Source organism: Ahaetulla prasina, chromosome 2 (assembly GCF_028640845.1).
Source record: "Ahaetulla prasina isolate Xishuangbanna chromosome 2, ASM2864084v1, whole genome shotgun sequence".
Lineage (NCBI taxonomy): Eukaryota > Metazoa > Chordata > Lepidosauria > Squamata > Colubridae > Ahaetulla > Ahaetulla prasina.
The window spans coordinates 135,023,920-135,036,908 of NC_080540.1; the positions used below are offsets into that span (position 1 = coordinate 135,023,920).

General features: G+C 39.0%; 2 protein-coding genes across 5 annotated transcripts in view; one reads left to right on the forward strand and one right to left on the reverse strand.

The window, feature by feature from the left end:
• PGS1 (phosphatidylglycerophosphate synthase 1) overlaps positions 1-12,989 on the forward strand; it is a 143,838-nt gene that overhangs the window by 87,587 nt on the left and 43,262 nt on the right. For 2 of the 4 annotated variants that reach the window (XR_009153836.1, XM_058172830.1), the window contains one exon: positions 5,116-5,251. The exons of the other annotated variants lie outside the window; for them this stretch is intronic. The gene's annotated coding sequence lies outside the window, so the exon portion shown is untranslated. Of the gene's footprint in view, positions 1-5,115; positions 5,252-12,989 lie in introns of those variants that run through there. 4 annotated transcript variants of the gene reach the window in all.
• Positions 1-12,989, reverse strand: part of DNAH17 (dynein axonemal heavy chain 17) — a 130,121-nt gene that overhangs the window by 32,013 nt on the left and 85,119 nt on the right. The window contains exons 57-62 of the mRNA XM_058172825.1: positions 11,050-11,214; positions 9,310-9,405; positions 8,395-8,612; positions 5,210-5,417; positions 2,433-2,548; positions 477-669 (exon numbers count right to left, since the gene is read on the reverse strand). Of these exons, the coding sequence (XP_058028808.1) occupies positions 477-669; positions 2,433-2,548; positions 5,210-5,417; positions 8,395-8,612; positions 9,310-9,405; positions 11,050-11,214 (996 nt within the window). The remainder of the gene's footprint in view (positions 1-476; positions 670-2,432; positions 2,549-5,209; positions 5,418-8,394; positions 8,613-9,309; positions 9,406-11,049; positions 11,215-12,989) is intronic.

Below are 12,989 nucleotides of genomic sequence, written 5' to 3' on the forward strand. Positions count from 1 at the left end.
CTTTCTCTGATCAATTGTTTTAATGGTTGTTACAAAGTGCCCTGGAGAATAAGTTGTGAATGTGAATTGTGAATAAGTTGTGAAAGAAGTTGTGAATGCTCCAACACTGGAAATTTTTAAGAAGAGATTGGACAACCATTTGTCTGAAGTGGTGTAGGGTTTTCTGCCTAAGCAGGGGGTTGGACTAGAAGCCCTCCAAGGTCCCTTCCAACTCTGCTATTCTATTCTATTCTATTCTATTCTATTCTATTCTATTCTATTCTATTCTATTCTATTCTATTCTATAAAATTAAAGGATGGTGTTTTCTTTCTTGGCCAACAAACCAAGAAATGGCCAAAGAGTTAGAGGTTTATAGTCTAAAGATGGGTATAACTGAAGAACCTCTACTTGTAACCTAAAGCCACTAGGATTAGAAGCCAGACAGATCCACTGAAACAACATTCATCTTCTGGAAGAGGTGTTCACATAGACTTACCTTCAGCTGCTTTAAGTAAGGAGTCCAGAACTTGTCCAGTAACTCACTCCTATACTTTTTGGTAAAATACCCAACATAGGAAACAAATGCAGTAATCAGTAGCACATCCCCACACAGAGTCTTTCCCTGTTCACTGAAATTTTCCACCGATTCAGCCCAGCGCACATTTTCAGATGCTAATCCACCAACAAGCCTTAGGAAACATTCCAAAAGGAGAGAAGGATCTGATTAGGACACATGAGGATCTAACCCAACCTGGCTTGAATAGATGAAAATAGAAGAAAATATATGTAGCTCAGGGTTGAACTGCAGAGTCCTTGGTGCTCTCTGAGATTTGTTGTTTACTTGCAGATGTTTCATTACCTGAGTAGGTAACATCATCAGCTAGGGAATGTGGAGTTTGTAATAAATCACATTTATTCTGTACATTATTCAAAAGAGCAATAAAAAGGCTGAGGAGGAAACAAAAAGATCAGAACATATCTTTTCTATCAGCCTACACCCAGATAACCAGGGATTAACACCAGACAAACCATCAAGCGGAAAACAATGATCTGATCATGGAACTGCCAAGGAGAAAACCACCACCAACCATACTCTATCATAAGGCACTTGGGAAAATCACCAAGTATTTTTTCTTGTTGCCCTCAGTTGTTGTGCTCTTTGGGAAAGAACAATCTGGCAATCAGGCTGTTTCCCCCTCCCCACTTCAGCTACTGTGAAACATGATGTATAAAACCATAAACATTCTTATTTGAAGCAAGCACTTCCTGGTAAGTTCTGAAACCACTCAGGTTTCTCATCATTAAAAGAAATCACGGAGCATATAACAGGATAGATCTGAGAGATGCAACAGCTTTCAGCAACTTTTAAGTCACGACTTTTGTGAAGATCCATACCATAAGCCTTTGAGAGAGATGTGTAACTCTTTTCCTTGGTGATATACTTTGTGGCTTCTGGCAAGGGGCAGAATGATGAGAATCAGTTAAGACTGTCATCTCCAGAGGGCCCATAAAAACAGAGAACATTGCTTGTTTATGAACCAACAGCCTTCTCCAAATGCTAACTGCAGTTTCTCTAAACAAACCACTCAACTTTGATTCATGCTTTCTCTCCTATGCAGTATTTCGTTTTCAGGAAATGGTTCATAGCTTGCTGAGAAGCTGAACAATTTTCTTCTTACCAGCTGGGACTTCCAGCTGGTTTGGGAGAATCAAGCTTCCTAGTGACTTCTCATACTTTCTGATTCACAAGAATAATTAAAAAAAAATTTTTTTTGGATATGAATACACAAGACGTTTGAAGCTTTGGCAATCACTGTTTGGTTTAGAGTATTTAAGATTTTTATTATGCTAGTCTTTCTGATCTTCCTGAAATGTGGCTTAGAGACTTGGGATTCAGATAAGGAATGTCATGTATCCTCCTAGCCATGATTAATTGCAAACAGTACTAGAGTTTGGTGTAGCCAAACAAAGAGCATCTTCTTCAGATGGTTTGTAAGAGTGAAGATATTGGATTCTGTCTCTTAGAAATTTTGGAAGACATACAAATGTAAAGTATTAGCTGTTAGGGTTAATGATATAGGAAAACACTAACAAACCTCCTATACTGGCATGCTTTTTGATATAATGAAACAAATACTTTTCAAAATCATATTTAAACTCAGACCTATCCCCAAGAAAATTAAGATGACACATATATTTATAATACCCATTTACAAGGGTCAATCTGAATAGTAGAAAAATGGGTTGGGATTCAAATAGTGAAACTTTCTTCCTGTAACTGCTGCTTCAAAGACATTGGCAAAAACCCCTCCCCCCCACTTCTGGCAGTTTTTAAAAAGAGGAAGATCAATCATGGACCTCATGTGGTCAGGCTCATGCTCACATAAGCCCACTACAGCAATTAACCAGCATTAAAAAAGAGCACCCTAGGAAGTATTTAGTGACAGTGTACCTGTTAGCCAATGAAATTACTCTGTTCGTTGCATCAGCCTCTTGCTGGCACTTGATTTTCGCAGCTGTGGCCTTTTCAAATTCGGCAGTCAGATTAGCTAAATTGGCATTTAGATCCTTTCAGACAAAAAGTTTGAAAAGTTACATGTATGGAAATGACGAATGAAACTGACGTAATTTCTTCCCATATTAATGAGGCAATTGTTTGGCTAAAAGAAATTGGTTTAAACTGAGCATTTACGTACAAGCTGGTTTCGAAGGATGAGTAAATGCTGCATCATGTAACCAGATCTGACGGGGGAGTAACATTGATTCATCACAGAAAATCAGACAACTACTTATATTATTATTAAAAAAAAAAAAGACGCCCCCAATTGTTGTTAGAAATGCTTATGAATACACAAGAATTTTGGAGGTGTCACAGTATCTAACATGTTTATTGAAATGATGAAAACGGTGTCATGCTATAATCCCTGACCCTTTTCTTCGTGTGTGCAACATCACAAGGGCCGGGGTGGCTCAAGGCTGTAAGAAGCCTGTTATTAGAACACAGAGCCTGCAATTACTGCAGGTTCAAGTCCCACCAGGCCCAAGGTTGACTCAGCCTTCCATCCTTTATAAGGTAGGTAAAATGAGGACCCAGATTGTTGGGGGGGGCAATAAGTTGACTTTGTAAATATACAAATAGAATGAGACTATTGCCTTACACACTGTAAGCCGCCCTGAGTCTTCGGAGAAGGGCGGGATATAAATGTAAACAACATAAACAACAACAATGTGCACAGAAAAAGAGGCAGAGGCTGTGCTGTGTGTCATTCTGCTTTCATAATCACCCCACCTCCACCAACCCTCCTTTGTGCATGCCCCTGAATAGCTTTCTGCCAGCAAATCAAAATGAATGAAACATAATTTATCAGTAATCATTGCGATAATTTTGTCAAATAAAGTGGTCTAAAACTGTGAGGAAGAAAAGGCTGCAGTAACGGGTCGTGATAGATTAGAAAAAAAAAGGCAAAGAATGGAAATGTAAGGGAGGTTTGTAAAAACATATCCAATTTGAAAAAAGAATCAATTTGGTGTAGTGGTTAAAGGCGTTGGGATAGAAACTAGGAGACTGAAAGTCCTATTCATACAGATAATCCTCAACTAATGACAACTGAGCCACAAAATTTATGTTGCTAAGTGAGACATCTGTTAAGTGACTGTTGCCCCATTTTACAACTTTTCTTGCCACAGTTGTTAAGTGAATCATTACAATTGTTAAATTGGTAACACAGTTGTTAAGCGAACATTGACTTGGCTTGTCAGAAGGTCATAAAAGCTGATCACATGACCTCGGGACACTGCATCTGTCATAAATATGAGCCAATTGCTAAGTGTTCGAATTTTGATCACATGATCATGAGGATGCTGCAGCGGTTGTAAATGTGAAAAACGGTCATAAGTCACTTTTTTCAGCACCATTGTAACTTTGAGCAGTCACTAAATGAACTGTTATAAGTCAAGGATTACCTGTACCTTAGTCCTAAATAAGAGACATAAAGCTGGTAAATGAAATATTTCTTCAAGTCGCACATAATGAAGGATTCAGAAAAAAGCCTGTATATATAACTTACGTTCTGAATCAATCTAGTTTCTGGATTTGCACAATATATTGAATAATAACGTAACTAAAAGGAGTGAGGTTTGCCAATTATTTAAAATCATAAATGAAATGAAATGAAATAATAAAACCAAGTAATATAAGTACTACACCAGTAAGCAAGGTTTAAAATTAACTGAGCCTCACATGCAGTAGAAAAGAGCTTTTACACTCATGTTAACTTCTGATTATCTTCTATTGAAATAGATCCAGAGCTAGCTAAGCTATTGATTGACCCAGGTTCTCCTTCACAAACTAGTGTACAAGTGGATGTGAGTTCATGTAAAGCCTGTGTTCACTTTTCTCTTCTGAAGTAAATGGGAGGAGAAATATATTGGAATTAGCAGATGCCTGCTTGCCTTTTTATTTAAATCAGGAACTGTGGCCCAATTGCTAAACCAACCAACAGTGGCATCTGCCTGGACAGATGTGTGTGTGTGTATTAAAAGAGGCAACATGGTGATTGCGGCAGGTAATCAAAGACTTGCCCATATTGGATGGCACATGCAGACACAAAGGGACAAGGCCTTAATTGTGACACTACAACTGCTACCTTGCCTGTTTGGAACCAATTTTGAACACTAAAATACTTTTATAGTTTGTCCCAAAATCAGAGCATATTATAAATCACAGCACTTCTCAAAAGCCAGAAATCTGTAAAACAGAGACTAAATTAATTCCTCTGGCTATGTGGAGGAAAGGAAGGGAGAGATGCTTCTCATTTAGCTTAGGAATGGGTAACATGGGTACCCTTCAGATATTGCATAACTTCAACTCCCAGCATTCCACTCCTTTGCTGGAGCTACTGTTACAGCTTAGCAAATTTTGGAAAGCCACGGGGTTACCACATCTGAACTGGGCCAGTACTGTAGTACAGTTTTCATTTCATTTCATTCCAGTCATGCGCAGGAAAATTCGTGACTCAGAGTTCATGTTTATACCGGTTCTTGATCTGTATAGATACAACGGAATGTTGTTTGCATGCAATTGGTTTAATTGTGTAACTTTGGCCTAAATAATTAATTCTCTTGCTTGGCGCCAGGAGTGAATGTCAGCCAATTTGAACACTGATATCTACTTCAACAAGATGCCCTGGGGCCTGGCACATTACCCAAATGAAGTTGTAGCCTACTTACTGCAATCTTGTTTTTAATCATCGTGAGTTTGGCTTGTGCCTCTGCCAGTTCGGCATTAGCCTCTTCCAAGGCCTGCCGCTTAGGTGCCACATCACAGTAGACTTCATAGAACCGAACAATGTTTAAGCACCAAGAACATAAACCAGACGCAGCTGTGGACTTGGAGAGTATAAACTCAGGATCAAACGTTGGATCGTGCTGAAATGGTCTGCAGAGAAAAGTTCACAAAGGAATATATTGCAGCTGGGGGAACAAGGACACCTTCAAGTTTTATAAAGCAACTGATCACTTAAATGAGCAAAAGTAATAATTAAAGATAAAGCAGCATTACTCTAAGTATTTACAAGAAAGAGAAAAAAAGACTGACCACATTTCTAGTCTAAATCCACCAAAGAACTACAATGATGTCTGCTCTGGGCCCAGCAATTGTGATGAACAATGACACACACGATGTTCCAGTGCAAATCCCTGTTCTTTTGGTTATTTACATCAAAATGTTGCACACCAATGCTTACGTTAAGGGGTTTACAGTACATTTGACATCATAACACGATCTTATCAATTGTTCTCCCTGCAAATGTGTATGAACTGATCCTAGGAATTATGCTGTTTCTTTTTTAGCAAGTGATTCAGAGATATAGACTATTACCACTTTTCAAGGAATGAAATTGAAGAAAATTGTTCAAGTCTTTAAACGCTCTGATATCAATCACAAACTGCACAAAGTGAAAGCAGTTGAAGAGACAAACATGTTCCAGGTCATCTTAGAATGACTGCAACGACAATAAGACTGCTATAACTCATTCTTGTTGCCACTTTTGCAACACACACACACACATTCATAAAATAATGTAATCTGTTGATGTGTTGTTTAAATGTTTAAATTATGGAAAAATCATCCCTATTTACGATCTGAAGTAGAAATATTGCTCCAGTTTTTGCTCCGTTGCTTCTAAATTCACAGTAAGATTTATATAACTGGTGTTTGTCTTTAAAAAGGAATACATTCTTTATTAGGAAATTACATTTAGATACATAGCCTCATATCTGATCCAGTTATATTCTAAGTACAGTAAGTGAATGAAAGACACGTAGTCTGCTAGACAGCGTGGAGCCTGGCATACACAGGATTTACTTTTATTACTGGAGGGGAATTGGGGAAGAGGAATTGTAAGGACAAGGATTAGGTACTGGAAATGATGGGAATCCTGAGAATATCAAGACTATCTAGTTATAGGCATGCTTGATGGAATCATAGATTATTTACGGGACCGCCTGCTGTTACCACATGCCTCCCACCGACCCGTACGCTCCCATAGAGAGGGACTTCTCAGGGTGCCGTCCGCCAAACAATGTCGGCTGGCGGCCCCCAGGGGAAGGGCCTTCTCTGTGGGGGCTCCCACTCTCTGGAACGAGCTTCCCCCTGGTTTACGTCAAATACCTGACCTTCGGACATTCCGTCGCGAACTGAAGACCCATCTTTTTATACGCGCGGGGCTGGCTTAATTGGATTTTAAAAAGGGAATTTTACCAATTTTAAATGGGGTTTTAATTGACGATTTTTTAACATCAGGCTAATTTTGAATAAGTTTTTTAAGGGTATTTAAATTGTGTATATTTGTATTGTTGGTTTTATTTGCCTGTACACCGCCCTGAGTCCTTCGGGAGAAGGGCGGTATAAAAATCAAATTAAATAAATAAATAAATAAATAAATAAATTTATTTATTTATTCATATTTTTATACCGCCCTTCTCCGAAGACTCAGGGCGGTGTACAGCCAATAAAACAACAGAAATCCTAAACAAATTAAAATACTATAACAAGTTTAAAAATCTGATTGGATGGAATATAAATATAAAGAAGTCAAAAAGGGGAATCCCGCCACTAAAGATTACACTTATTATCAGTAGTGGCCAATAAGGTCAGAAGGCACAAAAAAAACAATGTACACTGAAGTGGATCTTCCATTTTTTTCCCTTCCTCTCTCAGCAAGTCATGGAAATGTAAAAGACTGCCTCTCTCCAATGATCTGTATTCTCCTTTGAGATCCCTCTGGAAGGGCACACTTCAGGTTCTATAAATTAAAGATTGTCATCTTGCAGGAATCAAGAAATGTATCTGTTTTGTCATGGGCCCTGGGACACTATACCCTCTGAAACAGATTGGTCCTGACCCTGCTGCCTTTCTGGAAATTGTCAAAAACCAGTTATTTGCCAAGCATGGGGGTTGTGAAGCCTGGGTGGGTTAACACAGCCTTATATAACTATTTTTTTAAACTTTTAACTCCTGCTTTTGTTTTTAATTATATGTTAGTATTATACATTTTAAAGTTTTATATTATGGTTTCTGTTTAATCTTTATTTGCTACTCAGACCCGCTCTGGTGAACTGGGCAGCTATCTATATTTAAATAAATAAAAGCAGGAAAGTGCTTCTCTACTTACTGCATCGGTCGATTGCTGCCAACACTGTACATTTAGTCGCTAAAGGCAAGAGATGCAAGAACAGATTTTTCTTAGAAAATGGGCAAAATTCTGGCTACATTTGTCGCCTTTTAAGAAGGTTCCAGATTAGCTCTTAAATTAACTATAGAAATCTGAGAATTGTGAATCATCCACCTGGGGAAAATGTTAAACTCCTTGCGGGCCTGGCGTGAGAAGGAAGAAGACGGGAACAGGAAGGAGAAAATCTGCTCTGGGCACTGAAGAGAAAGATACAGCCTCACCCCAAGTCAAGGACAACACAAATGCCATCAAACTTCAGCAGTGTCGGCAATAATTAACACAGGCTTCCCACAGTTTCAGGGAAGAATTCCCAGACATGTTTAGAAAGACTGGGACCTTTTGCATTCACAGCCTCTGCTCAGCCACAATTATTGGCATTGGGCACTTTTATTTTTGAAGGTGGTGCCAGTGAGCTACAGAGAAGAAGGTTCTAAGTTTAAATCTCTCTTTCCCCCCCCACCTGTCCCTTCTCTCTCTCTCTCCTCTCTCTCTTTTTCTCTCCTCTCTCTCTCTCTCTTTCTCTCCCCTCTTTCTCTCTCCTCTCTCTCCTCTCTCTCTCTTTCTCTCCTCTCTTTCTCTCCTCTCTCCCCTCTCTCTCTCTTCCCCCCCCCCACTCCAATGCATGACCTGCCATTTCAATTTATTTCACTGTAAGAACATATATGTGTAGACACTTCTTACCTAAAAGCTTTCAAGCAAGCTTCGGGAATGTGTTCTTTGTCATATTTCTTCAGGGCATCCAGGAAAGCATCTACTTTGCCCATCATGGATTTTGCTGCTTTCCAACTTCTGTCTTTTGGTATCTTGCCACCTGGAGCAGTAAGAATCAGAACTGCTGCTGTTACATTAACCACTGCTTCTGGAGGAGATCCAAAAGACTTCAGCTCTGTCAGGTTGTTCTAAAAAGGTAGCCAAAGATGGGGGAGAAGAGAAAGAATTTTTAAACAATGAAATAGTAAATTCCATGATTAAGAAAATAATCCATATCCGTATAAACTACAATATATCTGTGTTAGCACAGCAGCAGAATATTACAGGCTTTGGTATGGCATTTGAGCTTGGATGTTACCTAGTTGAGTAATGAAATGTAAACAAGTAAACAACCAAGCTCAGAGAGCACCAAGGATCCCAGTTCAACCTGGAGCTACAAATATTCTCTTCTAGTGGAATTTTGGATTTACCGAATTTTGGAGCAGTACTTCAGAAGCTTCATAGTCAGTGCAGTTTCAATCCTTGACAAAGCCTTCCAGGGTAGGGGCTCAGTCTAAAAGGGATCTTGGATTCTTGATATGCAAAACAATCTCAGGCTGGGGGCTTTGCTTTTGTTTTTACTTCATATTTTGTTGAATGAGATTTATTTCCAAAGTTATTTGAAGTTTCAAACATGAGAAACTCTGCACTTTTACAATTGATGGCTTGAAAATGGTTCCTGTAAGAGGAATCAATTATCTAGACCACATTTCTGCCTCTGGGATCTTCCTTCACGAAAATAGAAGCATATTTATCTACTTAATCAATGACATGTTGAAACAGAGTATATCACTAGAAAGGAGCACATCATTTTTAACGGCTGGTTGAAAACCTAAAGGATTTTACCTTATTAAGAGTGTCTAGAGCTTCCTGAGCAGCAATCAGTGCTGGTTCAGCTTTAGCCAAATCAGTTTCGCAAGCCCTTTGCTTTTCTGATACGTTCTGGGGAAGGAAATATGAATGTTTTTCAAGTTGTTTGGGAAAATGTATTTCTTAGTTCAGTTATAAAATTCAGATCACCTCAAGATTCCCTTGTTAGAGCAACAAAAAATTTCCGTCATAAAGTAAGAGAGTAATTGTGGACATCAGCTGTGAGTAATCTCAAAAGCTTTGTAATTGAAACTTTCCCAGAAGGGGAGTTCTGCTTTTAGGAAACTCAATGAATGAATTCAGAGGAACTGCCACATAAAGAAAAGCACTATCCATTCTATCTCCTGACCATTGCAGATTCATCCTCATATATGATTGGCATATCGTGTAATGCAATTTTCAGTGTCTATAGAGATCCTTTGTCATCCAGGTCATGGTTGCCCGAAACGTGCTTTCTTTCAAAAGGTAGCTGGATTTTCTTGTTCTGCTTGAAGTTGTTTCGCTTCTCATCCAAGAAGCTTCTTCAGTTCTGACTGAGTGGAGGAGAATGGAAGGATTTATATTTTTTGCAGTCATCTGGTCAATAGCCCTCTTTCTGATGAGAATTGCTGAGGACACTTGGAGGTTTATATGTGCCCTCAGAGTCACTTGAATCCTCTAGTCTGCAATTCCCCACCCCCTGAAGATCCATTCATATCCTGAACAAGAATGATTGCAAGGAATATAAATCCTTCCATTCTCCACCATTCAGTCAGAACTGAAGAAGCTTCTTGGATGAGAGGTGAAACATCTTCAAGCAAAACAAAAAAAATCCACTTGTCTTTTGAAAGAAAGCATCTTTGGGGGAGTTTTCAGTGCTCCAATACACATTAGAGAGAGCATTAGAAAGGAGCAGATCTGCAGGGAACAATGTGTGGCTTCATGGCTAAATTCTTCAGTATTTTTTAATACACAAATTCTTAGCTTAACTTGGTGCCAAGTTTTTGTTTTTAATATTCAGAATAGTAACTGCTTTAATTTTTTATGTCATTTTTACTGATATTATTTTAATTCTTGATTGGGAGCTTCTCAGAAATTGGTATAAGATGGGCAGCTATATGAACATTTAAAATAAATAAATAAAGGTAACAGAGTACACTGTAGCAAATCCAACAATAATATCAATTTCTCATATTTGTTTAAAACATTTAATCTTATCTTTAAATTATGACCTCTTCTTCCAAATAAACATTGTCTTCTAATGAGCAAAACTAGTTAGTGGGACTTGGGGCAACGGGCAATTGGTTAAAAAACTATTGTGGGTTATACATATAATTAATGTTAAAATGGTTGGTTAGAGACTATGAGAGCTCATCACAGCTGAGGAACAATATCTTGGACAACCAATGAAGGTGAGAGCTAAATTCTACTAGCAATCCTGATCTATGAAATGGATCCTGTCTCGACTTACATGATCAGAAACTACCGTAATAAACCACTGGCCTCACTTGGTTAAAAGAAAGATGCCAGGAATTAAAGCAAAACAAAATAAAACAAGGTGTTTTAGTTCCTTCCAGATTTATAGATAGAAAATGTGTCTCAGGCCAGCATTTGGTTCTCGCATAGGCCTCCATATGCATTCTTGGCTTAATTGGCAGTTTTCTCTTTCTACCTCTTTTACAAGGTGAGCAACTGCCAGTGCCAAATCAAATCAAAATAATAAAAAAAAAAACCTACCAAGTTAATGACTTGCACTTTGAGTTCCTCTTCATCAGCAATTGCTTTTTCCCTGCTCACTTTCTCCGTTTCAACTCCTACCACATGAATCAGTTTGTCAGCATCTTCATTCTTGTGCTTAAGCTCCAGCTCCTGAACAGCGAGTTTGGCTTTCAGATCATCAACCTATAAAGTTCCACAGGAAGACAAACTCTAAAATACATGTATGTTTACAGCTACTCCTAATGAAATGCGTTGACTTCTTACGTTTACTTTTCTAGTCTCTTAGAAATGGATTCTGGCTACATGGGATTATTTCAGAGAATAGTTGTTCTTAAAATAAAAAAAATCAAATCAAATCAAATCAAAGCAGGAAGATGGAAGAAGAGGAGATTGTGGGAAGTAGATTGTGACACATTGACACACCTAAAAACCTAACTTACACCATTGAAAACTGTGGGTCTCTGGTATCTTAATATAACTTTTATGTACATCCTAGTAAAATATGAAATATTTATCCCAAATAGTGCTAATACCTATTCAAGAAATTTAAACAAACCAAGTAAAATCATCCCTGAGAGGGTAATGCGTCTGTCAGCTTGTGAAGCTTTCCTGACCTATTCCCAAGTTGCCATAGGCAGGGGGATGGGAATTCGAGCCTCGCAGCTGCACAGAGGAAATCACACCTCAGTCAAAACAAAACACATCCCACTGGCCAAAGTCAAGGCCATCTCCACGGAGACCCACAATGGCCAGAGGGAGTGACTTCTATGACCCATGAAATTGCTTCATTGGGGAATGTGAACTGGTGACACACCTTGGGGGGACGGGGAAACAGGGTCAGAGGCAAGGTGCAAACTGGGTGAAGTCAGAGCTGGCTTCACTTGGTTCGTGCCAACATGACGCTCCTAATAAACAACTGGATTTTTTGTGCTAAATGGCTTGAGGCTCCTGATTATTATTAGCGCATTGGTCGGAACCCTGTCAGCTTGAGCATTTCTGCCTATTCTGCATGATTGGCTCAGAATTCTTGTTTTCTTTGCAATTAACATTTTTTTAGGAGACTGGTTAAGTTCAGAAAGAGTCGCAAGAAGAAAAAGTGAAGCAGCTTTTCACCAGCCAAAATGGACTCGCATGTGATTGCTTTTAATAAAACAAAAAGACCCTAAAGATAGGACATTCTTAAATGGCATATGCAGCTTCCCCCACCCCACCCCACCCTTTTACATTTCCTTGGAGTCAGAATCAACTCAGGCAATAATGAGAATACCATAATCCCACCATTTCTATGCCAAATATTCAAAGGCATTCTGAAGAGGATTTGTGGCTGGCTTCAGGTCTGGCAGCACAACATGATGAAAACAAGTAGAGAAACTCAGTGCTCGGTCCCAAACCACTGCAAGCTCAGCAGCAGGAAAATCTCTTTAACTCTATTGCACAGGAAAGAAAGAAAATGAAAAACAAAGCAACCCCAGGAGCCTGATCCTTGGAAATCTGTTCATCCAGCAGACGAATCCTTATTAGCTTTAGGGGGGATTTGTGATCAGTTCTGCACTCAGCGGTGCAAACCCATCAAGGTAGCATTTCCCTTGCAGGACTTACATTCAGGAAGCTGGAAGGGTGTCCCTCTAAAGAGGAAATGTAGCCACAGATTGTAAAAAAAACAAAACAAAAAGGAAAACAAAAGGAAAACATTTGCCACTCTCTGAATTACATGTTGATAAACTAGCAGGAAATCAACCCAACGCTTCAACGTTGTCAGTATCAGGAGACTGCATAGGACTGAAGTTGCTTTCAAACTACTGCATAATCTTTGTATGGAAGCATCTTTTCTCCTCTGGGCATCCTCCCCACCTCCTCGCATAAGATAAAAGAAAACAAGGCTCAGTCCATTGCAGTAGGCTTTAGAGGGAGGTTTTGAACATTTCCTCCATCCATATACAATCAGTGTTCCCATCTCC